The 26,678-nt window shown below is 38.2% G+C and overlaps 2 protein-coding genes across 2 annotated transcripts; one reads left to right on the forward strand and one right to left on the reverse strand.

Moving 5' to 3' along the window:
* Positions 1–2,292: 2,292 nt before the first annotated feature.
* Positions 2,293–10,230, reverse strand: taf7 (TAF7 RNA polymerase II, TATA box binding protein (TBP)-associated factor). Its single transcript, XM_003445213.5, has 12 exons — positions 10,041–10,230; positions 8,654–8,730; positions 8,480–8,558; positions 8,126–8,259; positions 7,824–7,944; positions 7,622–7,680; positions 7,071–7,143; positions 6,258–6,371; positions 5,038–5,232; positions 3,622–3,734; positions 2,964–3,023; positions 2,293–2,570 (listed from the first exon to the last, which is right to left on the reverse strand). The coding sequence occupies exons 1-12, from the start codon at positions 10,057–10,059 to the stop codon at positions 2,526–2,528; spliced, it is 1,089 nt and encodes a 362-aa protein (XP_003445261.1). The 5' UTR covers positions 10,060–10,230; the 3' UTR covers positions 2,293–2,525.
* A 793-nt stretch (positions 10,231–11,023) lies between these two features.
* Positions 11,024–25,940, forward strand: slc9a6a (solute carrier family 9 member A6a). Its single transcript, XM_003445153.5, has 16 exons — positions 11,024–11,467; positions 12,708–12,907; positions 14,096–14,173; positions 14,388–14,464; positions 14,707–14,819; positions 16,075–16,180; positions 17,657–17,798; positions 18,911–19,016; positions 19,220–19,308; positions 19,686–19,799; positions 20,247–20,358; positions 20,512–20,665; positions 21,005–21,035; positions 21,136–21,221; positions 21,577–21,682; positions 21,928–25,940. Exons 1-16 carry the CDS (start codon positions 11,176–11,178, stop codon positions 22,198–22,200), a joined length of 2,079 nt encoding a protein of 692 aa, XP_003445201.1. The 5' UTR covers positions 11,024–11,175; the 3' UTR covers positions 22,201–25,940.
* Positions 25,941–26,678: the final 738 nt, after the last annotated feature.

Here is a 26,678-nt window from a genome sequence, read left to right on the forward strand (position 1 = left end):
AACTTCATTATCCTTTATTTATCTGGGCAAAAGTCTCATTGAGATCAAAATCTCTTTGCCAAGAGAGACCTGGGCATGAGGGCACGGGAAATTACAACCAGTACAACATATAAACATGTAACAAATAAAGAAACAAATACAATATTTCGCACAGACAAGTGAACACAAATATGTGAATTTAAAGCTACCCTGTGCATTTTTAAAAGCTTTTTCCCTCTAATTCTGTTCTAAATTTGGGGACAAACATTTTTATATTACTGTAAGAGTGTATGACATATTGGTTAAGGTTTTTACACATATAGAAACGCAGATAAGAAGGCACCAGTCCAAGCAGAGATTCATAGATAAAAGCCAACCAATGGGAAAGTCTGCAAATATACAGAGATGGCTATTTAGCAGCAAACAGATAACAGTGATGTAAATGATTTCCTATAGCTAGTGCAGTATCGAAGCTCTTTAGGTACTGGTCAGGTGCATTCATAAAAAGAAGATCACAATCCAATAAAGGTAAAAAGATGTAAAAAGTTGCATAAATCAAGTGTTTCTTCACTTGGAGAGAGAGGCAAGATTCATTTCCTAAAAAGAAACGTACTTTAGGTTTCATCTTGGACGCAAGCCTTTAAATGCAAGTAGTAAATGCTAATTTCTGATCTTTAATGACACCTAGAGACTTGTAAGATGTGACCATTTCAATCTGAGCCCCTTGAATGTTTTGATCTTAAGCATAGAAAATGACTCTTTATTCTTAAAATATAGTAAAGCATAAAACTATTAGAAGTGATATAGTACTGATTCTGAGCCAACAAACAAAACTTGTAGCTGAGATAGACTATTCATACACATATATAGGACACATCTATTTCAAGGACACTTAAAATAACATTCTGTAGTACACTCTTGAGTCAGATGAAAACCAAGCCCCTATTGTTGCTCATAACCGGTAGTTTCACCCTCTTACTTGAGCAGACCTGTCTCAGGTTTGATTGGTACGTTCTCCCGGTGAAGAGGTTCAGCTCTTTCAACAGATGTTCAGTGGGATTAAAACTGGGATTCATAGCAGGGCACCACATAAAGGTCACCTTCTCAACCCGTGTGGAGAGCTTTTAAATGTATACTCTGGGTCTTTTATTCGATTGGAGGAGCCATGACCTGCAACTGAGACAGAGCTTTGACAACGGATGATATGTTCCACTCAAGAAACCTTGATACTTGATGATTTCACTGAATGTTTGATTGGATTTGTGCACAAGCCCGTAACATGTCTTTTACTAAAAAGGACACAATTCATTTTTCATAGTGAAGATTGTGTCCTTTTCATGAAACTTCATTTCAGATTCTGTTTTCCCTCTGTGAACCCAGAGCTGATGTAACTTACCAAAAAGCTCTTAATCATGTTTCATCTGTAAAAGGACATTCTCTCAGAAATACTGGCTTGTCAACATGAGCTTTTCTGTTTTCTCTTTTAAAAGCGGGGTCATCGTGGGTCTCTCCCCATACACCTGCTTTGATCTTGCCGGCTTGTTATGTGTTTCGACTTTGACTTTATTTGGTTCTTCTTCCTTTTAGTGAACATGTTAAATCTTTCAGTTGATTTTTGTCTGTTGTGGTCATTTCTCAGGAGGTTAGCAACGGTCCCGCAGATGTTGAGCCTCCTAATATTACAAATTGTCATCATAAAAACATCAATATGCTTGGAGATGGCCATGCAGCCTTTACCTTGATTTCTTATGGTGCACACAACACCTAAAAACATCCATTGGGAGACTTAAACTATTCTTTTAAAGGTACTTTACAATAAAAAAAGCTCAAATTTAACAGTCAAAGTCTTTGCTACTTCTTTATCTACACCCATGAGAATATAAACACAAACAAATTTTAAAGAAGAAAACCAATTCAAATGACATTAAAGGTATACGCAAACTATCCTGGCATGACTTAAACCCAAGTCCCTCAGTGGAAAGTATATTAAATAACAGATAAGCAGTAAGGATAATGCAAACAGCTCTAGGCTGCCACAATCAGGTGTGTTTGAACCAAAAAAAAAAAACTGTGGGGGGGGATGTAATAAAAAAAGATTCTTGCATCTACAGAATATTAATGATCATCATGACCATGCTGGTCATTAGTACCAATAATGTAGGAATATAGAAAGAAAAAAAAAAAAAAAAAAAATCTGTAACTTATTTTTCTTACGGGTAATTACAAAAAAAAAAAAAAAAAAAAAAAAGTTGACCTGCAGTAAACACTGGCTAGAGACAACTTGGCTTTAAGACAATAATCACCCAGACAACATTAACCACTGAGGTGGAACAGTTTAATCATACAGCAACTACAAACACATTTTGTCAACTTAAAAACACAAACTTTGAGTGAACAAATCTGTGTGCTGTGTAATAAGAAAATCACAAATTTAAAGGAATGACACAGCAACTTCCAATAAAGACTCCCTTCTCCCTGGATGAAGGCTTTTCTCCTCCTCGTCTTTCCTGTATGCCAGAAGATGACATGTGACTGCCCCCTGGTGGTCACTTCTCTATCAGTGAGTCCAGCTGCTCCTGCAGGGAGGCCAGCTGTTGGAGCAGAAAATAGAAGGCTTGATTGATGCCCAACAGCACCGTGGTGTAATTGGAGGGTAAGTGGATGATGATTAACATGTCTTTTCACATTAATTTGCTGCAGTCATTTGTCAATACAAACAACGACCCTAGACAGTGGGTGGCCACTATGCCATAGCTACAAAAAGGACTCCCCTGGTAGCTGCTGTCAAATTAAATTGCGCTTGATTGGTTTTCAACTTTGCTATTAGGCATGAAAAATGTTGGGTTTAAAAAGGATAGCAAGCACAACACCATCCGCTGACATGATATTTGACATTCATTCAAGACAAATTCATGCAAAGTGCTGAAGGCTGTAGAAAGCTCACAGTGAGCACTGATCCTTGGCTTTTACAAAAAGGTTCTTACCTGCTCCATCTCCCGCTCCTCCTGCTGAATAATCTCATCCAACAAGGCCTGGAAACGGTTCTGTAAGTGGAGAGAGGCAAACAAGGTTTGTTTGAGTCGACATGCTGAGCCTCATTAAATTGTGATGGCTTTAAATGTGTGTCGGCCTGGGCTGCTCGTGTCAGTATCTCCTCTCTGACAGAAAGGCCACTTGGAATGCCAGTCAGAGACAGCTGACCTTTTCCATGTGACTGTGATAATAACGACTGGAGATGGGGCTCTGACGGTCCCAAAACACTGAGCAATGAGAGCTCCAAATGGCAACATAGGAAGGGTCGTGTCTGCTCATGTTTCACTCATTGTAAATTCTCCACTAAAGAGTGCTGGGCATAAGAATGAACTTTCAGCTCCTTTTTTTGTGCATGGAAAAACTTACAGAGAAAAAGGCTAGCAGCAGAGACGCAATATTCTGGGTTTTAAAATAATCATTTAAAAAAATAATGTCCTCCAACAATGTGTGAAATCAGCTGTTATTTAGGTTTTCACGTCACCTTTGAGAGAATTTATGCTGCATGAAGAATTTTGCCTCCAAGCTCATCTGCATGTTCTTGTTTATGTCTCTGTACATGCAGACCTAGTTTTTGGATGAACGGGTGAAAAAAGTGCTTTCAGTGCTTACTTTGAGGGCCTGGTTTTCCACTTTCATGATGAGCTCCTCCTGCTGTTTCTTGCGGGCACGAGTTTCCTGAAGCTTGGCCTTAATGTTGTTGATCTGCACCTGGTACTCCATAACTGCAGGACACAGTGGGAGGTTCATGTGTGAGGACTGTCATAAAAACACTTATGTGCTTCAAAGAGGAGGCAAAAAAGGTTGGAGAGGGAAGATGATGTGACATAATTTGAGACACTACACTTGCCACGGGGACAAGATATGCAGCTTAGCCTGCTGAACCATAAGGATGCCTCCATTTCAGTTTGACAAATTATCCATAATGGGAACAATCAGTCGATTTAAAAGGACACGAGTCAGCAGGATGCAGTTCTAAAAAGACACAACTAAATCAGTCTGCTCTGTGCACCACACAGAGTTCTCATCAAATCCACCCAGAGTTGCCATGTCTCACAGAAACCCGTGACTCCACCACCAATCAACCATCTTTCTAACTAATTGTATCCATTCACTGTTTTCCCCTGGCTCCAAATTCTGACAAAGCTGTTGTAATGCAGACTATCTAACAATAAGGAGGCCATGTGAACCCATTCATTCAACTTTTACAGCTATGCATGGATGCCATTATCATGCATGGCCTGACTCCAACATATTGAGAAGGGCTCTGCCAAGATGCTACAGTTGAGCTGGCCAGTAGTGCTGCCTGACTGACAGTTCTATGTATCTAGATAAGGAGGTATTGTGCTCTCAAACTGGACAGCTCCCTGAGCCTCCTGCTGAGCCACAACACCTGTCAGACTGGTTAGTTGAAGAGGAGAGCTGAGAGCTGTCAGAATGAGCATCTCTGTGGGTGAGGGCGCAGCACGTGTATTTGAGTAAGGCTATTTATTTGAATGCGTGTGATGAGCTAGAAAATTCAACTCCGATTAAAAGTTCAGACACCTGGCTCCGGTTATTTTTGACCTCTGCTTTGACAAGTATCTCTGGGCAGCCAAGCACACTTTCTTGGCTGTGACTGCTGCAACTGAAAAATGAACTGTTGGTATACAGAGCAAGTCGGCTAAGAGAAAGAGAATTATCTCTGTGGCGTAGACTGCAAGCACGGCATGAAAGATTGCATAATTCTAATGCGGCACTTACTTCACATCCACCTGGGTACACACACACACACTCTCTTTACTGCATAATGTATAAAGAATCACATATAATAATCACATCTATCTCTCCTGTGTTTACAATATTCTTATAGGTTGTTTTCAGAAAATAAAAAAAAATAAATAAAAAATCTGATTAGGGAGGCTGGTGAGAGATTTTTAACAACAAAATGTAATTTCTATCAGTTGGACTGCAGCTAGTGATGATTTTATTTATGAGTTAATGCAGCGATGAAAACTATATACTTGTATATAGTTTTCTGCCTCGTACCTATCTGGTTGTTTCTATCACTTTCATTCTGTGCAGAATCAGACTCGTTAAGTTTGTCCTGGAGCTGTTGGACCAGATCATCCTCTGTGTCCATGATATTCAGGTCCTCGTCTTCATGCCGGTCCCCTTCGTCCTCCTCGTCCTCACTTGAGCTGCTGATGTCATTGAAGATCTCCCTCAGTTCATCATGCTGGACTGGTGATGCAGAAAGCACATTAGCGTTAGAAACGCAAACACAAAGATGGAAACAGCGAGAATTTAGAGCACTTGCTCTGGGATTAATCTAGGTCACAGAGCCAACCGTCTACTGAAGCTTTAAAACTCTGGGCTTATATGACAGGAAGGAATTAATGTGGAGTCCAAACAACCAGCCTGCTCTTCTCTTACATGGCAAAAATAACTCTGCTCCAACACTTGGCAGTACAGTACAAGTCACTCAAGCATGAACCACTAGATGGTTTAGCCACATACCTCAAGGTATGGGAAGGAATGATAGGAGGAAATAAAATGAGGTAAAAAGGTTTGGGAAATGTTTTTGTTCATAATTGCTTGTTACAGCAGCACTAATTTGTTCATGATTGTTTTATGAACAATCTGATGAGCTTTATAGATAGCTCATTTAATATGCATGTGTACATATGTCTCATTCTGAGTAAAGGATAGTTTAGGAATAGCATCACAATTACATGATGTGTTCACTAGAGGGTATATTTATTGTTCTATAGTAAAATATCCTGCAAGACCACTTTTTTGTTTTATAGAAGTGACTATGTTATATTATTGCATGATGAACTAGCAATGACATAATTTCCTCTAGGATTAATTTGTTTTAACATGTTTTATTTTATTTTATTTATTTTGTTATTTATTTTATTGCATCTTATTCTATCTTATTTTACTTTGCTTATGCTATTTGTATATGTACAGCACTTTGTGAACCCTGATTTTATGTTAAAGTGCTTTATAAATAAATCTGGTATGGTATTCTGAGTCTTATTGATTCGGATAACCATTTTTAAATGCTCATCCCAATTATAATGCTATTATTAAAAACACTAAATCAATCAAGCTTTATTGTGCGTGTTTATATAGGCCAGCTAAAAGGCCTGAGTAGCAGAACATGTTCTCTTTTTTAGCTGACTTCAGAAGCTGGCTGAGCATTATAACAGAGTGTACCACATCTTATTTCACATGACTTTTTAAAATTAAGTTTTATTTACCAGAGGACCCATGACCCATCTTGTGTCCTGAGGTCCCAGGTGAGGAATCCAGGTTGGCCAGAGAGCTGTGTTGATCTGCTTCCTTGGACTCATCCTCTGCGATAACCTCCCATCCTGATAACTAGGTTAAGGGTTAGCACACCTTCTGCAGATTCCTTTAACCTTCAGAGGGCCTAAACTAAAGTAAGACTTGTGGTCTTTTGAATAATCCTACTTCAAAAAAGACCTGAAGGGTCAAATTAGATGCAGAGAAACTGTCTCAGTTTTAACATTCATTAGTGCCATGTTTATCTCCCCAGCTGTATGCAAGCACTAAAATTAAAATGAGAATCTTCACTTCACTGTGACCAACTAAGCAATGATAATGATCAGTCCATCTCAATTAACACACAGCAAGCAGCCACTCAAGGCAGCCTCGCTATGCTCTTATTCTGTCAGGCAAGTTTAGGGTTTCATTAAAGCACTAATAGCTTCCTCGCACAGTGCATCTCTCTCGCAAAGGCATCAGAGAGTCAAATCAGGTGAGCCATGTAACCATGCAGGAGTCAGGAAAGCCAGTTGGGCCTAACTTCAACATATTTTACAAGGTAAATTAGACAGAGATTATGTTTGACCTAAAAGACAAAGAGTGCTAATTATGTGATGCTTCTGAAAAACTGAGTAAATTTCATGTTACAAGTAATGGCCAGCTGATTCTGCCTTACTGAAGTACTTTTAAAGATGTAATACACACTATTGTTTTGATGGTTTATATACACCATTACTATTGTCCTAGGATGGACGTGCAGAATGTTTAGGTGTCAAAAAGGATACGGACGCTGACAGCCTCAGCATCTGTGCTCAGCAATCTCTTCACTTCCTTTTCCACATCAGGAGATTCAATGTACTGCAAAAGACAGAGAGATCGAGTTACTTGTAGTATTAGCAGCATCTCTCTTGCCGTCCTCCTCAGTCTCTATCTTACCCACACACACACACCAAGGTAGCAGCTGGCCACATGCCAGGAAGTACATTAGCGATTAAAAACAGAAGGGGCCAAATCAATATGGCTCAGCTCTGCACCTTCAGGAAGATTTATTCAGAAGACAAAGTAGAAGTGTAGTGCTCCAGCTCCACTCGCTTTCACTTTGATCAAAGCAATAGTGAAATAGCTTTTTTGCATGCCTTTGGGGAAAACTAAGATGGAAAGGCTTTATTTATATGTAAATCTTAGTTTTCACTTTTACCACAGTTCCTGTTTTATGAAATGTAAATGTCTTGTTGGAAGAGAGCCTAGGAAAAAGATGGATCATCAAACGAGATGCTAAGGAGATGGATGGGACATGGGAGGGGACTGCTGTAGGGAAAATGAAAAATGTCAGAACCTTTTTTTTCGCAGTCTTCCGAAATCTCCTCTTGCGCGTGTTCTTCAGAGGGCAGGTGACTAAAGAGCAAAACAATGGGATTAGTGAAGCCAAAAATCAGTCTATTACCCAAGGAGGGGACATTATGTTTCCTGAACTGCTGATATGCCAAGTTTTCAATATAAACAAGTCAAAAAGCTGCTGTGTGTATATAATTACTTACTGCCGTGATTCCAAACAAATTTCTTGTCCTTGTCTTTATCCTTCTTTTTGGTCTTAGGGTCAGTGCCAGTTGGCTCTTCCAAAGGGGGGTAAAGGTCTCCATCTAGTGTACACACGAGCATCTAACCCGTGGATGGGAAAAATGAATGCAAAATATTATGCTGATTAATCTGCACTGCAACTACACTACAACTGTGGAAAATAAATTTACATAACATGTATCTAAAATCCAAAATGTACTTTTATTTTAAACCAATGAAATAATGGAAAACTGTAAAAATTTATTTCCAGTCTCTTGCTTACCTGGCAGACATCTGCAGTCTTGTAAAACGTCTTCTTATCCACCGTTTTGAGTGACTCAATCATGCAGGGCAGATCAACCAGTTTGCAGGCCAAAGGAACACGGTCTACTCTAACTATGCCATGACGACCATCAGCTACAAATTAGAGGGACAAATAACTGTTAAGGGACATGTGGGTGACATTTCTTTAACTAGTTCCATTAGTATGCTTGTTACATTTAAATAACAAAAAGAATGAAACTGCTATAGAAATATGTACAATGTTCAAAATTCTGGACCCAACTGTAAATAAATAACAAGACAGGGAGACAGTGTGAGACACATTAAACCAGTGCCAAGATTGTGAGCAGCTTACGGTGCAACTCAATGGTGAGTCTGTCCTTCATGTTCATACTGCTAGACTGTGCAATCCTTCTTACTGTTGAGGCATACTCCTGCAAAAGAAAGAAAAATGAAGCCAGATCATATGTATGGTGATAAAACTGAATTTCCATCAAACAATGAATTTCTGCAAGTGCAAACGTCTCACCGAAGGAAGCCTAAGGACAAACTGGCTCTCCAACTCATAAGGGGCATCCTCCTTACTCTTGGAACCGACCTTCCCAACTAAAATCAAAACACATCACCATAATGAAAGCGTTAAAATATGTCTTGCTTGCTATATGATGACAAACTACAAAGTTTGTCATTCTACTTTAACATTAAAATATACAGTACATTAGGTACTCATTTTTTCCTATTTTGAAGTAAGAAGTAATATAGTGTCTAATATATTAATCTCTGGCTCTCTTCCACAGTGTCTTTTTTCACAGTGTCAGATGGATGCCACTCCTGAAGCCTGGTTCTGCTGGAGGTTTCTTCCTGTTAAAAAGGAGTTTTTCCTTTGCCTTTCCCACTGAATGCTTACTCATTGCATTTCGTTTGATTGCTGTGGCTTTCTCTGTATTATATTTTATTATATTATATTATAAATTCAGTTCAACTGAATCATCTGCTAGATGGACTGGTCTGTGGACCATTTAAAGCATTTTTGGTACCTTAGCTGGGCTCTTTGTGCAACTTTAAAATTCTACTACATTATATTTCAGGGGCAAACACTACACTCCACCACATTGTTTGACAGCTTTAATTACTGATCACTTTATAGTCTTTCATGTTCTTCCTGTGGAAAGAAACCTCCAAGTTTGGTGATTTTATATGCAATATTTTACTTTGAGTGTTCTTTGTTTTGCTTTTTTTTTTAAACTTGTGGAAAATTGTCTTTAAAGGTATGAGGTTTTCACTGGGCAGCAACACTAGAAATATATAAACACTAATTAATATCTTAAGTACCTACAACAGTAAAGTTTATTTCAGTGCTGACAAAAAAGGAACTTACAATGTAATAAGCTAAAAATGTAAATAGCCAAACCATTTTTATTTCTCACAGTGCGTATATGCAAACCAACAAATGTTATTGTTAGTTCAATATAACATTTAGTTTATTATATTATACTATGAATGAATAAATGAACGAAAAAATAACCAACGTTCCTACCAAATGTACTATGAATCTCTTTTCAAATTCTATCACGAATGTCTTTACATCAAAAGTAAAACACCGATAATTATTGCTAATAAAGGTTACTTGTGCATTTTACATTAGTGATGTCTACCACACTGTGGACCAGTAACACTATAGGAGATTATACATAATGTTCAAAAGACAGGAACGACAAACGCTAATTTGCGAACACAGTTGTTAAAATATGCCACAGACAACATGTTCTGTTACATCATCACCATTATTGTTACTATCAGCTTCATCTTAATAACCGACAACTAAAAATGTTTCTTTACCTTACAAAAGTGGAGGCTAAGAGGCTAACAGCTAGTTATCTTTAGCATAAGGATAAGGGCAGAGGATTTTAACGTACCTTTCAGTTTAGATGTCATCGTCGTTTTTCAAGTTTAGATGGTGCAGCTGTATAGATATCTTTCAATGGCAAACACGCATAAACATGACAACTCTAAGTAAAAAAAAACGAGACTTCTTAGCTACACGGTGATAGCATAATCACGAGCGAAAACAAGAGTGTTGTATAGGGCTTTGCCACTTTCAATACCTCCTCGGAAATTTGTATTTTCTGTACCTTGGCTGTACAACTCGTATGTCTGAGCATTAAATTACAAATTTAGGCATATTTTAGTTAATAATTAAGTAATTATAATATATATATATGCATATTTTGTACTGCCATGTTATTAAATAAGGACTAACAGTGCAAATTAGTTTGTTTTTCAGTGCATGACAGTAAAATAAAAAATTCCGATAAATCGGAACGTCACACGCAACCATCCGTATCACGAGACTTGTCAAAAGTACTTTTGAAAAACAAAAAATAACGAATATTCTTTATGCAATATAGTTAAATGTATCTATAAATATTTAAAATTATTATTTGATGTTCGTATCGTTATGCTAAATGGTCTGTAGGTAAAAGAAAAGTAGGAAGGAAGTAGGAATGAGGAAATACCACAGGAAATATGCGTCTATTTTTTATTTAAACTTATTCTATTAAGAATTAAACCGTAACCTAAAATAAATGTTAAGTTCGTTATTATATCTGGTTTATTTTTATTTATTTATTTTCAATACAACACAAATCGATAGCCTAAAGGACTGTTGGACTCACTTCCCGGTAAGCACGGCTATCGTCAAATATTTCATAATAAAAGATTTCGGGGAAAACTATCATCGCTAATAAGAAGCAAACTGCCAAGAAAACTGCCAGATAGACATTTTTGTTTATTTAGAAGGTTTATTCTTTTTGCGGCATTAAATTTTTCCACAGGCGTTGATTTTAACCACCCACGGTACGGTGGTGTGCTTTTAATTTGAAACATAAAATTACACTTTCTGGAAAAATTACTTTTCCCTTCCGGGCCGGAATTGGTTTCTCTTTTGCTGTCGTCTTTCTGTTGCCCACTCCCCTCAGTTTATGAATAATATTTGCACAAGTTTATTTTTACCTTCGGCGACGTTGCAGCATTTGGCCGCCGAAAGTCGAAATGGTGTTTAAAGTGACTGTCAGCAGTGCCCGGAGGGCAACAAGGACGCTGTGGCTGCTCGTGCTAGTAAGCCTGCCTGTTTGCATCAGTGTTTGCCGAGCATCATCACCTCAGGAGGACAGTGCCATGGAGAACATCGTTACAGAGAAAAAGGCTGAGGAGAGCCACAGACAAGACAGCGCTGACCTGCTGATCTTTATCCTGCTCCTCACCCTCACCATCCTGACAATATGGTTGTTCAAACATCGGCGGTTCAGGTTTCTCCACGAAACCGGGCTGGCAATGATTTATGGTAAGATGGTCCATCGTGACAGAGAGACGTCATCCGAGCTGTTACACTCATTGTGTCCTAATAGTTAGATTTTAAACAGATGAATGTCAACACCACGCTTGATAAGTTCGCCCCTGTTAATGACATACTTCATTTGGGCGAATTTTAACAGATTTATGCAGCAGGACTGTGCCAGTTTGTGTTGTGATTGAGCAAGCGTAATTTAACGACAGTGAACGCCTCTTTTACACTGCTTAGTCTTAAAAATTACATCTGAGCACCTAAGCAATTTCGACAAATACTGTCTTATGAATCCTACTGAATTTTAGTTCTTAAATAACTTGTTTTTGTTTTGTTTTTGTTTTTGCTTTTTCGTGCAAGTCACAAGTGATTATTTGGACAAGTGCCAATCATGAGTGTGGAACTGGACTTTGCTTCCACTTCTGTATATTGAATTTCAGGAGTATTGTTAGAATTCTTCCAACCCGTAGAAGAGGAAGTGGTCGTGCCATTGTAGAATCATCGTAGAACCATATCTAGCAGATAATTAATAATTTCTGTTTGGCTGTGCAGAGCTTTTAGAGTGTAAACATTCACAAATCACTCACTTTTAGTTTTTATGAAGGCTCCATAGGATGGATAATAACATTATGCTATTATTTTAGCTGTGACATTACTGTCTACTACATGGTTACCAAACCATGCATTACTACCATAGTAACAGATGTTTGATCTGAGCATTTTAAGTCAAGATCAGATCACAAATCAAAATTTGATCAAAATAGCTGGAAAGATGGTTGTCATCCTTCCTCAATTTTCTCTCCATGAGATATTTAAAGACATGTTGTGATGTTTATTTTGTGTGACATATTCCCCTCCGTTGACCAAGACAAATTTCTCCCACTGGAGACAATATGGTCTAATCTAATCTAAACTAATTGAAATTCTAATTTGCTGGTACACTATCTGATAGGGTAATTTATTTTCACATGGATGTGTTAAGACTTTAATTTGAGATCCAAAGCTGTTAGGTACGTCTGTGATGTTCAGACTAGACCTTTGTTTAATTTTTTTTTTCTACAAATTAATTCCACTGAAACATTTTAGACCATCTGTAGTGTCAGGTAGCCTAAAACTGCACTCACCATCCGTTTTTGTGGCAACATGCCATAAACCATTAAAAATCCTGTATTAATCAATTCTTCTCTCTCTACTGTTTTTTTTTTTTTTTTGTCTTTCGTTTTTATTAATTTTTCCCCAGGCTTAATTGTTGGAGTGATTTTGCGTTATGGCATTCATGTTCCTCGGGATGTTAGCAACATCACCTTGAATTGCCAGGTCAATGCCAGCCCTGCCACTCTGCTGGTCAATGTAAGCGGCAAGTTCTACGAGTACACATTGAAAGGGGAGATCAATGCCAATGAAGTGAACGACGTGCAGGACAATGAGATGCTGCGCAAGGTATACTCAGTCGTGATGTCTACATACAAGAAATTGTGTTACAGAGATGGGTAATTATTTTCCTAAGGGACTATGTGAGAAACTGGGACTGTTGTGGAGGACAGTGCCAGTAAATTGAACTCAGTATTAATTTTATCTCTGTATAAGTTATTGGTACAGCCCTCCACAAGAGTCCCAGTTTCTCCTGTATCCCCTTGAGAAGATTAATTCCCCACCCCTGAGCTGGAGCAATCAGATGATTTAATCATCAGCGAAGACATAATTGTCAGTTATTTTACACTGAAATGATAGCAGATGTTTAAATCTGCAAGCACTGATGATCAGACAAAACCAGCTACCCCACATGTTTCCCTTCTGATATTTTAAATACAGCATAACTAACCAATGCAAGAGAGAAATCATAGTCAGGTTAATTTGTAATGGGATTAAATGGTGGTTTTAGTTTTTTGTGAGCTGAATGATTTGTGATTCTCTTTCTGTAATACTAATTATTTATTATCAACATTAAGTAGCTATTTCAAATTTAAAAGAATAGCTGTACATCTAGATCAAATCTGTTTGAAGACTAAACAGGGCATGAAATGCTCTGTTAAAATAACTGGCAGAATGCCTTTATTGGTGATACAGAATGTAAAAGAAACCATAAAAGTAGTTGTTTTACAGTTGTCATGTGCTGGGGTGTGTTTGTCACTTTGTACTTTGTCGGTTAAACAGCTGCACAATTACATACAAGCAGTATTCTTGATGCTATTCTAACCACCAAACAAGTAAACAATCTGCTGAACAAGTTTCATTTTTTTAAGTCATAATCTCACGCTCAGCAATTTAGGATTGTTTTCCAAACATGAATACATCTAATCCATTGTCAGAGATTGAAACCACATACTGATTTGAATGTAGCACTGCTCTAGATTTAGCATCTAAAATTGGCATTAGCCTTAGTATGTGTATATGTATGTGGCTAGAAGCTGTCCTCTTTCTGTGACATACCATGTTACTTTTATAGTAGGTTTTTGTTTATTGTCCTGGAAGCTGTGTCATGATGCCCCAGATGTGTCATTTTTGATTAATTAATATTTCAGTCGATCCATAAATGCAACAGCATAGAAAGAAATATTAATGAAAACAACTTGTTAATTTTCTTTTGATGCAGATCGGCAATTTTGTTCTGTGTTTTGTATAACTCAGGTGACCTTTGACCCTGAAGTGTTCTTCAATATTCTCCTACCGCCTATCATCTTCCATGCTGGCTACAGCTTAAAAAGGGTACAGTATATCATATAAAAAGTCAACATTTATTAAATACATATTTTCAGTATGTGTTTGGCTCTTGATTAAATAACATCATATTTTGACTATGAAATTTTAAAAGTCCATTTGTAGTCTCTTTATAGACCGCAGGGGTTTCATCAAGATGAATAATTTATTTTATAGTAAGTATGCATTTGATTGCTGATCTGGTAACTCTTCTGTCTTTCAGAGACATTTTTTTCGGAACATGGGATCCATCCTGGCTTACGCCTTTCTCGGGACAGTCATTTCCTGTTTTATTATTGGGTAAAAGAATTAATTTGCAATTATTACAAAAAATATTTTATTATTAAAAAGAACCAAAAACATGAAAGCCATTCATCCTTGTGATTTTACAACCCTTGTGCAACTATGTATATACAAAACAGACACTTTATGGCAGAGCAGTGTTTGAATATGTCAGTGTTAAGGTGTCCCTAAATGCCTTTAAAGTTATTGTTGTTTATGATGATGGACAAGACCACCTGCTCTTCCACTTCTGCCATCAGGTTGCTGATGTATGGCTGTGTGACGCTAATGAAGCAGGTGGGCCAGCTGGGTGGAGACTTTTTCTTCACTGATTGCCTGTTTTTTGGGGCCATTGTCTCTGCCACAGACCCAGGTACATATGATTTTTCTCAGATTTAAAAGTTTTCTTTTCTAACTCAAACCAAAAATAATGTATCCTACTTTTTGTTACATATATTAACTAAAGTACTGTGCAAAGGCCTTTCCACAACCACCCTGCATTCATATTTTGTGCCCAAAGAGTCAGATTTTCCAGTAATCTTTTAAAATGTTCTTGACAAATAGTTGTGCTGAAGTTTTTTTTAAAGATTTTTTTAGTTAGTTTTTTTTTTTTTAATTAGAGCTGACTGCTTTTCTTTTACTCATTTTCTTTATACCCAAACATTTTCAGCTGAATGTTTTTATGTTTGTTCAGCACCTTGAGACTGAGCCATGAATAATTAAAGTGAAAAATGTATGTAATCCAAGGAATGAACCGGTTTTGTCTCCACATTACTTAACAAGGAATCCACACACTGTTCTCCAAAGCCTCATAAGCAATGGTAGGGGAACAGAAATAAAAGTTGAGGTATGCCAACTGGACTGAAAATCATTACCAAAAAAGTCTGAATTCAGATTTGAATTTTTTTAAGTTGTAGCCATTGTCAGTCTGTATGGAGGAGGTCAGGAGAGAGGTACAACAGTGAGTGAGCTTTAAAAGCGGAGGCTGTGTGATGGTTTGGAGATGCATTTCAGACAGTACTGTTTGACATCTTGTCAAAAGTGATTGAAAAGTACCATCGGATATTGATCCACCATGCAATATCATCTGGAAAGTGTCTGATTGGCCAGGACTTCATTTTTCAGCGTAACATTGATTGCAAGCACACCAGTGTTGTAAAAGCATACTTGGATAGAAAAACTCACAATAGAACACTATCATGGATTGACCTCCCCAGAGCCAGAACCTCAACATTATTGAGACAGCGTGGCATCATCTTTTCAGAGAATGGAACAAAATCAGCCAACATCCAAAGAAGAGCTTTAAATATCCTTCAGGAAACCTGGAGAAGTATTCTTGAAGACTGTTTAAAAAAAAGACAAGAAAGCTTCGCCTAAGAGAGTTCAAGCTTTAAATTGTAAAGTTGGTCTTACCAATTACATACTTTAAAGCTCATTAAAATTGTACAAAATCTGTTTTTTTCCCTTATATACCATATTTCCATGTATGTTTGTAGATGTTTTGATAAAATGCTGCACCCATTTTCCAAGCAAAATGTAAAGAGATAAGGGTGGCTCAAGACTTTTGCACAACATTGTATAGCAGTGTTTTGAAGTGAATTTTGATGTATGTTCTCTGTGCCTCACAGTGACAGTCCTGGCCATCTTTAATGAGCTGCAGGTAGATGTGGATCTCTACGCATTACTGTTTGGAGAGAGTGTGCTTAATGATGCCGTGGCCGTGGTTCTGTCCTCGTAAGTCGTCTCCCTTTTTTTTCTTTTTTTTCTTTTTTTGTTGATGGACCTGTGACCTTTTACTAACCTGGTATCAGCTCCCAATAACACCTTGTTAAATGTGAAGCATGTTCGTTAAACTAACACTTGACTTGGTTTTTGTCCCCCGCCACATGGAACTGCTGTAATTTCCACAGAATTGTAAATTTAAAGCACAGGCAGATTGGAGGGGCCCGGCCCTGCAGAGAGACTCAGACCAGCCCGTTGAACGGGTGTACTAAGTAGAGCATGGCATTGTGTGCTTTTGCAGTGCCTTGGGATAAACATGACAAATCACTGGCCATTTGTTTTTAAGACTCTGGCTATTCGACCAGAGATGCAGAACACTGCATTATTTATTCTTTTTTTTCTGTTATCAGTTAAATGTTTTTGATGTTATGAGTCAGCTAAGAGCACATTCCTATTTTCTTTGAAGATACTGTGGGGGCCAAGGAAGAGGCAGAAAGCCAGAATGCTTATAGACAAAATGCCTGGTGATTTGTTCTGCGAGTGTGGGGGTTGTGAAGAGAGAGGGTGAACAAATGTTATTTTACTATGACACTTGGTTCAAGTAGCTATTTATTATACAGCTATTTATTCAAAGATCTGAATCTGTTATTTGGAAATAAACGTTTGCCATGTTCAGCACATTTGATCACAAAACTACCTCAGCATAATGTTAATAAATATATATATATATATATATATATATATATATATATATGGCTCTGTCCTTTCACTCTCTAGTGGGATGGTTCAGTGTTCATATTCAACTCACAAGTGACACAAAGTTAGTATAGGAAGTGAGATCTTCAAGACTCAATAAATGTGGCATTGGTACCTTTACTTGTCTTTATTTGGACTAAAGTTTGATAGAAAAGAAAAAGCTTAATGAACAGAAATGATTTTCTTTAACCTTGAATTTGTTTTATTGGGTGTGATTAGTCACTCGTTAACTCTCTTCATTGAGTTGACAGTGATGAATCCAAAACTTCATAGTAGTTTTGGATTACCTTGGTTGTCTACCTTAGTGCGGTCTTAACTGCATGTGCTGTATACAATATAAATGTAGTTTTTATAACAGTCTACCATTTCAGTAGACTTTTAACCAAAGCGTTTAGTTGTTAGTCAAGTATTAATACTGAACTATCCAAATACAGTGTGATAACTTATTTTGTTCCATTACTCTCTTTTCCTCTTTATGAACTTATTGAAGTTAGAGATGCAAAGGTCTTCAGAGACAGACCTGAGCTGCTTTCAAAAAAAGAGATCTATACAAAGAGATCTACTATAGTTGTTAAATATATTGTTATTGGTTGGAATTTTGGCCTGGATACGCTACCCTGTGTTGTGGTGACAAATGCAGGCATTAACTTGTATGTGGTACGTATATAAATATTTGCCCTGCCATTGCATAAATACTTGCCATTAAATGTTTGTATTTTGTGTTCATATCAGCTCTATAGTAGCATATCAACCAGAAGGAGACAACAGCCACACCTTTGAGGTTATGGCGCTGTTGAAGTCTTTTGGGATTTTCCTGGGAGTTTTCAGTGGCTCATTTGCACTAGGAGTCGCCACCGGAATCGTCACTGCTCTCATATCTTTTTTCGCTTGTTTGGTTGTATCATTTATTTAGATAATTTACATGTTGTTGTAGCAGTGTTTAAACAGCAAACAGACACTTAAAGAGCATACACACGTGTGCCATTAACAACAAGAAACTCGTAGTAGTGTATTTCATTCAAACCAAGAACATAAAAAAGTGCAATCAAATTCAGTTCCAAACTACAAAAAGGGACATTAAGGTTCTTTCAATTTATTTTGGCATTTTAAACTAAAAATATCACCTTAGGTTATATCCCTGTACCAACCATTTTTTTTTGTCCAGACCAGACCTTTGTCCTTTGAAATAAAGCATCAATATTTTATCACTTCATCCTGTTTGTTCCCTTGCTACAGTTAGCGTATGAATTTTGTGTCACGGCCAAACACTTGATTTATAAGGTCACAGTCACCATTAACCAAAGAAATCTATCCTCGTGTCCATTTTATTAAGGTCATAAAGGGGAAGATTTAAGTACACCAAAGCCTTAGTGTTAGCTGGCCAGTATCTATGTCATTTTTAATGAAAGACCCTGGCTTACATTCTGAGCGGGGCTACATAAATGTTTTTGTGATAGTTTACATCAGGGTAGGGGAACTCCAGACCTCAAGGGCCAGTGTCCTGCAGGTTTTAGATATCACCCTGGGTCAACACACCTAAATCAAATGATTAGTTCATTACCAGGCCTCTGGAGAACTTCAAGACATGTTGAATTGGAGGAATTTAGCCATTTAAATCAGCTACATCTTTTAAATTCTAAAATGGTTAGCTTCTTAACACTGAAACATTATCATCAGTATCTCAGTTATACCATGCAGTAAATTAGTTTGTGTGAAATACTATATGAAAATGTAGAATAAATGCAAAAAAAGCTGATTAAAATGAATAGATGATTGTATAACATTATTCTGACATTTACCTCATTAGAAGCCATCAGTTTCAGACTTCAAATGGGAAGCAGAAGAACTGTTTCGGTTCTCTTTTTTGGGGGGTTGTTGTTGTTGTTTTTTTAATGTCTTAGAATTGAATTATTTGTAAAAAGGTCAGCATGAATAGATTTAGCAATATCTGAGTATGTCGTTAAATTCTTTGACTGTGGTGTCCACGTAACTAAATTTACCAAGCTGCGAGATTTCCAGCTGTTGGAGACAGCTCTGTTCTTTCTCATGTCATGGAGTACATTTTTACTGGCTGAGGCTTGTGGTTTCACAGGTAACGCACACACACACACACACACAGATCCACACATTCTAGGTGTATGGCATGCTGTAATTACCAGAATATCAAAAACAAAAAATAAGATTAGTAATTTAGAGTAATTGTGTCCAGCTGGAAGCATCAGAGCATATAGAAATCAGTGCTTATTGATCCCATCTTTATTCTGTGGGTCTCTGTCCCTCTTTGGTGTGCTGCAGGTGTGGTAGCAGTACTCTTCTGTGGAATCACTCAGGCCCATTACACCTACAACAATCTGTCTCCTGAGTCTCAGGACAGAACCAAGCAGGTCAATACTTATTCAGTTATTTTTTTAGATGCTTTAAGTGTTGCGTTTTCCTTGTTTTTTTGTTTTTTTTATGGTGAAGTAGGGCAATGGGGACTCAAAATTAAACAAAAACTGCAGATAGCTTTATCAGTTATCTGCCATTGTAGTGTCATAACAGGTTTGTTGAACAGGTAAAGATACAAAAATCTAAACTTTTCTATGTCTTTATGACATAGCGAATAAAAAAGCTGCATTTTAAGTTTGATTACAATCACAGTCATGCAATCCAAGTTTAACAGCATTTATTGGAAACTGTAGCTTTTTCTTTTATTTTATACATCTATCTATACTTGGATGTCAGCTGTCATGTAAAGCATGCTGTTTCTTTTCTTTTGCAGCTGTTTGAACTTTTAAATTTCCTGGCAGAGAACTTCATTTTCTCCTACATGGGACTGACCCTTTTCACGTTCCAAAACCATGTCTTCAATCCGATGTTCATCGTTGGAGCTTTTGTATCTTTTTACATGACCCTGCCAAGTTCACATAAGCCATGTTAATCCTTGGCTTGAAGCATTATCTACAGCAGTGGGAGACAGATGGAAAGGTGACCATGCAAGGAGTAGCGAGAGTGCAGGCAGATGAGTTTAAATAGCATCAAAGTGGACAAGACAGGTGAAGAAGAGAGTGTAGGCAGGGTGGAGTGGCTGGAGACCAGTGTCCAGGGTGATTTGAGACAGAAGGATAGACCGATCTCAGAGGAGGTTGATGGATGAAGTGAAGGAGGACATGCAGAGGGTTGGGTTAACAGAAGAAAATGCTAGGGATAGGGTAAGATTGAGGCAGATGATTCACTCCCTAAAGGAAACAAAATAAGTTTATTACAACTAACCACCAAGTAGTAAATAAGCAGGAGACAGCACACTTCATTTGCTTTTGTCCCTAACCATGTTCTTACCCAGGTAGCATTATTCATAGGAAGAGCCGCTAACATCTACCCTCTCTCCTTCCTTCTTAATCTGGGACGACGCAACAAGATCAGATCCAACTTCCAGCACATGATGATGTTTGCAGGTTAGTGGTGTACGGATAAGGATGTTTATTATGTGCCGTGTTAGCCAAAGCCATGTCAGGAGCACTTTTCTTTATTAACAGAGTGAAATATAACCAACACAGATGATTATTATCTCATCTTGTATACAACATTCTCCGTGCTCTGCTTTTTAGGCCTGCGAGGTGCAATGACCTTTGCACTGTCCATCAGGGACACTGCAACATATGCTCGTCAGATGATGTTTTCCACCACTCTGCTCGTGGTGTTCTTCACTGTATGGATTTGTGGGGGTGGTACCACTCAGATGCTGTCCTGCCAGCGCATACGGTATGCCTATATTTCCTCTGTAAAGTCCAGACTGGATTTGCAGTTAGCATTTGTTTTAACAGTGGGGAAATTTCACAAACCAGTCTGATGCTTGTCTATAAATATTTTGAGTTCATGATGCCTGTGTTTAACTCATCTAGTTATCCTGTCAGGCAAGTATTCGAAAAATTATTGAACGTCTTGAAGAATGTGTGCTGCTCTGTCTTGTGTGTTTTTTTTTAATAAGCAGATTTCCTGCTGTGGAACTTGTAAAACGGGGGAAACATGCTTCACAGCACTGTTCTGCTCTGACAGCTTACAACTGCAGCTGATTTACACGTGTTTCTTTTTCTTTAACAGTGTGGGAGTGGACTCGGATCAAGATAACTCTGTGAGTGTGGCACTTGTAAACATGTGTTGTAAATGTTGTAAACATGTGTAATTGTAAAGGAAACCAAGACACCTAAACAGTGTTGTCTGTCTTTGTCCAGATAAGTGTTGGTGAAGGTTCGGAGAGAAGGAGCACCAAACAAGAAAGTGCCTGGCTTTTCAGAATTTGGTACAACTTTGACCACAAGTATCCTTTGCTTAATTAGTGTTATTAATATCAAGAAATAATTTTCAAGTTTTGTATATGTGATAACTCATTAATGACTTTACTTCAACTTACCGGGCAGCAGAGGGAGCCCCACTTACAGACTTAACTTCACGTTAGGTCATCTTTTGGCTCTGTAATATGAAGGTCAGACTGTTCTATGCATTTAAAATAAATTACCTTATGAAATTACTTTAATTTGGAACATTTTCTTCTTAGGACTGGGATTCATTAAGCATTCATCACACCCTACCAGGAGCTTTCTTTTTGTGTCTAATAGCGGTCTTTTAGTGCTTATTTCACGCACATTATGTCCTTGACTCGAGCCTCCCTCCAGCTACCTGAAGCCCATCCTGACTCACAGTGGCCCCCCTCTCACAGCCACGCTCCCTCCCTGCTGCGGCCCCCTCGCCCGCTTCCTCACCAGCCCTCAGGCCTTTGAGGTCAGACGCTGGTTTATACAAGAGCTATTTCTGACTGAACTGTGTTTTTTGTGTATTACCAGATGGAAAACGGTCATGAATCAACGGTTCAATTTTCATTGTCTCATTGGATGGATAAGGAAACACAAAGGATGGGACAAAATTATAATTGTATTGGTTGAACACAATTTCATTCAATAGCTATGGAGTGCTAAAGTCACATCCTTTTTTCCCAAATTTGTTCGATGTGTTTCTTCTTCCCGCAGAATGAATGCCAGCTGAAGGATGACGACTCTGACCTCATCCTGAGAGACGGTGACATCAGCCTGACATATGGCGACATCACAGTCAGTACAGACGCCAGTGGCGCCCACACTAGCGGCGGCCTGGCCTTTGCTGGCGCTTCCACCTCTGATGACTTGGACAGAGAGTTAGCATACGGAGATCACGAGCTGGTGATGAGGGGCACGCGCCTGGTGCTGCCCATGGACGACTCTGAGCCATCCTTCACAGAGCCCCACCACCGCATGCGGATGTGAAAGTAGTCTTTGAATACAGACCGAGACAACCGTCCGACGCACCCTGACCCGAGCCATTGAGCAAAAGACCAGTACCTGAGTCTCCTTCTATCACCTCTCTCTGCTATTTTTTCCTTTTCTCTAGCACTTTTGTTCCATCCTTCTTGCCACATTTTCTCACATATTCTATGGGGCAAATCATCGTCTCTACCTCATTGTCTTTCTGCTTATTTCCACACCTTTCTGCCATTACTGTAATATAGTCGTATTTATTTGCAGTTTTTTTTCTTCATAAATCAGTTTTAAATCATTTCACCTTAAATTTCTGTGTCACCTTACTGTAGCATTGCACAGAGATCTAGCAGCATGTGTCAGTGTGTAAATGCAACCACTAGCTAACTTGTCGGTGTAAAGTATATCCCAAGAGTACTATAACTTTGATATGCATGCTGAGGATGCTCGTTGTTTTCTTAGTTTGGGAGATTGAGGGCTTTTGTGTTGAATGTTGCTGCCTTCTCTCTGTGCGTCAGAGGCAAGCTGACCCAGTGGACAACGTTACTGTAAATTTGGTTACAATCAAGTGCCTGGGAATTGTAGTTTTTGGCAGCCCAGTACTGGATTAGTTCTGTTAAGCAGAGCTGATTCAATATGGTCAGTCATTCACTTTTCCATTGTAAAAAAAAACAAGAAAAAAGAAAAAGACAAAAAAATGCTAAACATAAAACAGAGACCTCTGTCCATAAGGTAGCAATATACTTAGTGCGTGTTTGGGCTGTCAGTCTGTGTGCTATTCGCTTGTAAATAGTGTGCAACAATGTGATGCCAGCGTTGCAGTGTAACCAGGCAGTGAACATTGTGGATCTCTCCCGATGACCTTTGACTGTGACATAGAGGGAGACTTTACACCTTATTTTAGAGGCTGTTGTCGTTCATGGCAGGACGAAGGGCTGTTGTTTCGAGATCCAAATGAGATGAGGCGAGAACGCTTAGTGCCATTTCTGTCCTGCATTTTTACATTTTATGAAATCTGAATGCAGATGACCTTAAAGTGTTTTGTATTCTTTTTGCAACAGAGGTTTGTGAGCTGAATCACATTTTTCATATCCATTTTCTATTCTATATTTTCTCATTGAATGAACCTGAACGACACATGAATCTGAGACTAAATTATCCGCTACAGTGGTATTAAGAGCGTACAACTGATATTGTGCTTAATGAGAACTATCTATCTGCTTTTGGTAGGGCTGCAAACAGCAATTCATTCATCTGCCAGCAGTTGTTTAATAAATTATTTGGTGTAAAAAATGAGAATAGTGAACAATGCGCATCAGAGTTGCACAGACCTTAAAGAGTGTTTCAGGAAAAAAATATGATTTAGGTTTTTTTTTTAAATTTCTTCTATTCATGAAGATCAATGTGATGTGAGTTGCCCATTTTTGGAATAACGGGCAGTAAAGATTAAAGATATCTGCCTTCTGTCAAATATAACCAAACACAATTCTGGTCTTGTTGTGTCCAAAACATCCAGAAACACAGAAATGCTTCTTTTGACATCATTACTTGAAATGAAATCTACAAACTGTCTTGTGAGCTGTTTAATTTAGGACCTATTTTAATTAAACTACATCCAGGCACGAGCCACTAGTCACAGGTAAATGCTCTTCTCCTTTAGTTAAGTACATGAAACTGTCCACAATGCAGTTTTCTTTTTTTAAAGCTGGTCATGATTTCCAGAAAAAGACGTGCTGCCGAGTTTTGAGCAGTTTAGTTTCATTATATTAGAGAGAAGGCACACCTCCTTAAATCTGGGCTACTGACACCACAAAAAGTCTAGGTGTCACTACAAGCCAGAAGAAAAACTATAATTATTAGATTTTTGGGGGACAAATTACGCCTTTATACTTATTTCATTGCTTTGTTTTGTCTGATCATCTGATTAAAAATGTAACGCAAGTTTTCAGAATCTGTAGACAACATTACCTTTGTTCAACAGCATGACTTAGATCATTAATTTGGTATTAAAATGAATGTGGTGCAATTATTTTATTTACTGGCAGAACGGTTAATCAATCAACAGTTGCAGCTGTGAATTTATAGATTGTGTTGTATGAAATTATTTTCAAAAGACAAGCGCACGGGATTAATCAGTCCGTCCACATGTCAGCAGATATTTTCACTGGTACTGTGGTAGTTTGTTATTTTGCAGACTGCCAGAACAGAGCAACAATAGCTGTTTAAATGCTGGATGTTTCTGTCTGCTGTACACAGTAGAGTTTTTGATGTCTAATGGTTGAGCATGAACACAGAGGCACATAAAGAGAAACATACAGTGTATCAAACGGTAGTCCTGGCTGCATGTGTTACATTTGACTTCGTAGCCTTGTGTCAGTGTTCGCTGTTGGGACTATTTCACTGCGTGGACAAGAAGAACGGAAGGTTTCGTCAGCTCCTTTGAGTGCAGAGTACAGCAGCTGTTAATGTGAGTTTAACAGGAAGTGTTGATAGCACGTCACCGTGGCAACACTGTGTTGATGCAGACTGAAGCTAGACAACATTTGGTGACTTGAAGCAATCATGGCGTTTTTTCTTTTCTTTTTTTTCATTGTTGTTTTGGCCTCTTAGTGACCCAAAGAGAAAAAACTGGGCGTATGCAAAATGGATCTTTGAGGAGGATGATGTGGTTAAAGAGTGAGAGGAAGGGGTGACTGGGAGGGCTTGTTAGGCCCTTGTTCATCTGAGCGTTCATGTGTTGGGATGATACGGAGGTACAAGGAAGAGCAGGCATTTTAGATATCGCTTTTCCTTCCACAGTTATCTTCTGCTGTGCAGGAACTTCTTATTTTTTCTTTTTTTTATCAGTCATGTCTAAACTCCACATTTTCTAATATATGATTTGTTGATCTCACTGTTTTGTTTTCTTTTTTGTATGTGTGTTTCTGAATATTTTTTTCTGAAAAAGGAACACAGTGAAGAAAAATGAATGATTTGCACTTATTACAAATGTTGCGCTGTTTTATTCTGGGTTTTTTTCTGTTCTTGTTTTATCTTAGTTGCATTTATATTACTTACACTGAAAGGTTGTGGGATTTGCAAATTCATGTCAGTGAATTCATCTTAAGTTGTTTTATGTGCTACTTTATGAAGGAATATTCCCACATTGCTCCATCTTATCGCTTGGCCATTCAGGTACTTTGTGTGTAAGTTGCTGCTTGAATGCTGTTGCCATGACTTCTGCACAGGCATGATTCATTTATCCTCTGCTGTGATGGACTCTTTGGCGTGGTGGGAACCCAATGTGAAAAGTAAAAAATATACAAGGAATATTGTGTGCCACTGTTCTTTGAGACATTAAAAGATGTGAAATCTGCAAAAAGTAAAGGAGGTTTTGGTGTTTTCCTACTGCTCTGCCAGTACGTGTTCTGTCTCCGCTCTCTGAATGGTGACCTGTGATATGCTTTGATCATTGGAAATCTTGTCTGAAGTAGCTGACCAAAGAAGCCTGCTGTGCTCCGTGTTCTCAGACAGTCCACTCTATCTTTGTACCGCAAACTCTCTGTGTGTGTCTGTGTGTGTGTGTGTCACTGCCTGCATGTGGATGTGGATTTGAATGTGTGGGTATATGTGCAAGAGAGAGAGACATTGTGATCTCTTCTGTCTGTGTTGCAGGTACTGACTGTTTACATCTGTGTAAATATACTCTCACCTGTTCATTTGCGTGCAATGGTCAATAAACGGAAGCCTGTGCTTTTGATTAAAGCCCTCACTGTAATGGCGTCCTCCTTTACTGTTCATTTATTTATTTTGGATGTCTGGGTTTTAAAAGAATGAAGCTGTGAACTCTTGAGATCAGCCCATCCTGAGAAACATGAAATGAGATTAGTGCCAGAGGTGATTTCATTTGAGTTGAATGAATCAGAGAAGGGAGTTTCTTACAATGTAATAATCGGTTTATAATATTAATGGCGTTAGAAGTATGGCAGGTAGTCTGAGCTGACATGCAATGTGATTTCAGATATTTTAGAGAGGAATAAAATTTAGCTTCAAACTGGGTAGATTTAATAATCCACATTAAAAAAATTATGCAGTTTGCATTCCCAACTCTAGAGTCAGGGATGCAAGATAGTAGAAAAATATACAATGTTTTAGTTTTCTTGCCTCTGGAAGTTATTAAAAATAACTTAGAGTACAGGAATCACTCTTTACTCATACTGCTTACAGCTTGTAGACGTACACAGCCTCTTACAAGGAGACTACTCTATTTTAAGCAATTATAATTTAAAGGTTTGAAGAGCACATTAATTATTTCGTGTCCTAAACCTAAATCTGGGATAGATTAAAGGGTTGGATTTTATACTGAGCCTTAGTTAAAGCCTCCTCAGCCTTTAATCCAGTGTGATACTATCCATCCATTCTCTTCTGCTTATCCCATTGAGGGTTGTGGGGGTGCTGGAGCCTACCAAGGCCCAACCTGGAAGATGGTGGATTCATACCCAGGCAAC

Source organism: Oreochromis niloticus, linkage group LG2 (assembly GCF_001858045.2).
Source record: "Oreochromis niloticus isolate F11D_XX linkage group LG2, O_niloticus_UMD_NMBU, whole genome shotgun sequence".
Taxonomy (NCBI): domain Eukaryota; kingdom Metazoa; phylum Chordata; class Actinopteri; order Cichliformes; family Cichlidae; genus Oreochromis; species Oreochromis niloticus.

Excerpts from the sequence above, each read along its gene's own strand:
- slc9a6a (XM_003445153.5), top strand. The coding sequence starts at position 11,176 with ATGGTGTTTAAAGTGACTGTCAGCAGTGCCCGGAGGGCAACAAGGACG. Across the intron at positions 21,036-21,135 it reads ACTCGGATCAAGATAACTCT|ATAAGTGTTGGTGAAGGTTC; the intron begins GTGAGTGTGGCA and ends GTCTTTGTCCAG. Across the intron at positions 21,222-21,576 it reads TGGTACAACTTTGACCACAA|CTACCTGAAGCCCATCCTGA; the intron begins GTATCCTTTGCT and ends GCCTCCCTCCAG.
- taf7 (XM_003445213.5), bottom strand. Across the intron at positions 7,945-8,125 it reads AGACTGCAGATGTCTGCCAG|ATGCTCGTGTGTACACTAGA; the intron begins GTAAGCAAGAGA and ends TCCACGGGTTAG. Across the intron at positions 3,735-5,037 it reads TGATAGAAACAACCAGATAG|TTATGGAGTACCAGGTGCAG; the intron begins GTACGAGGCAGA and ends TGTGTCCTGCAG.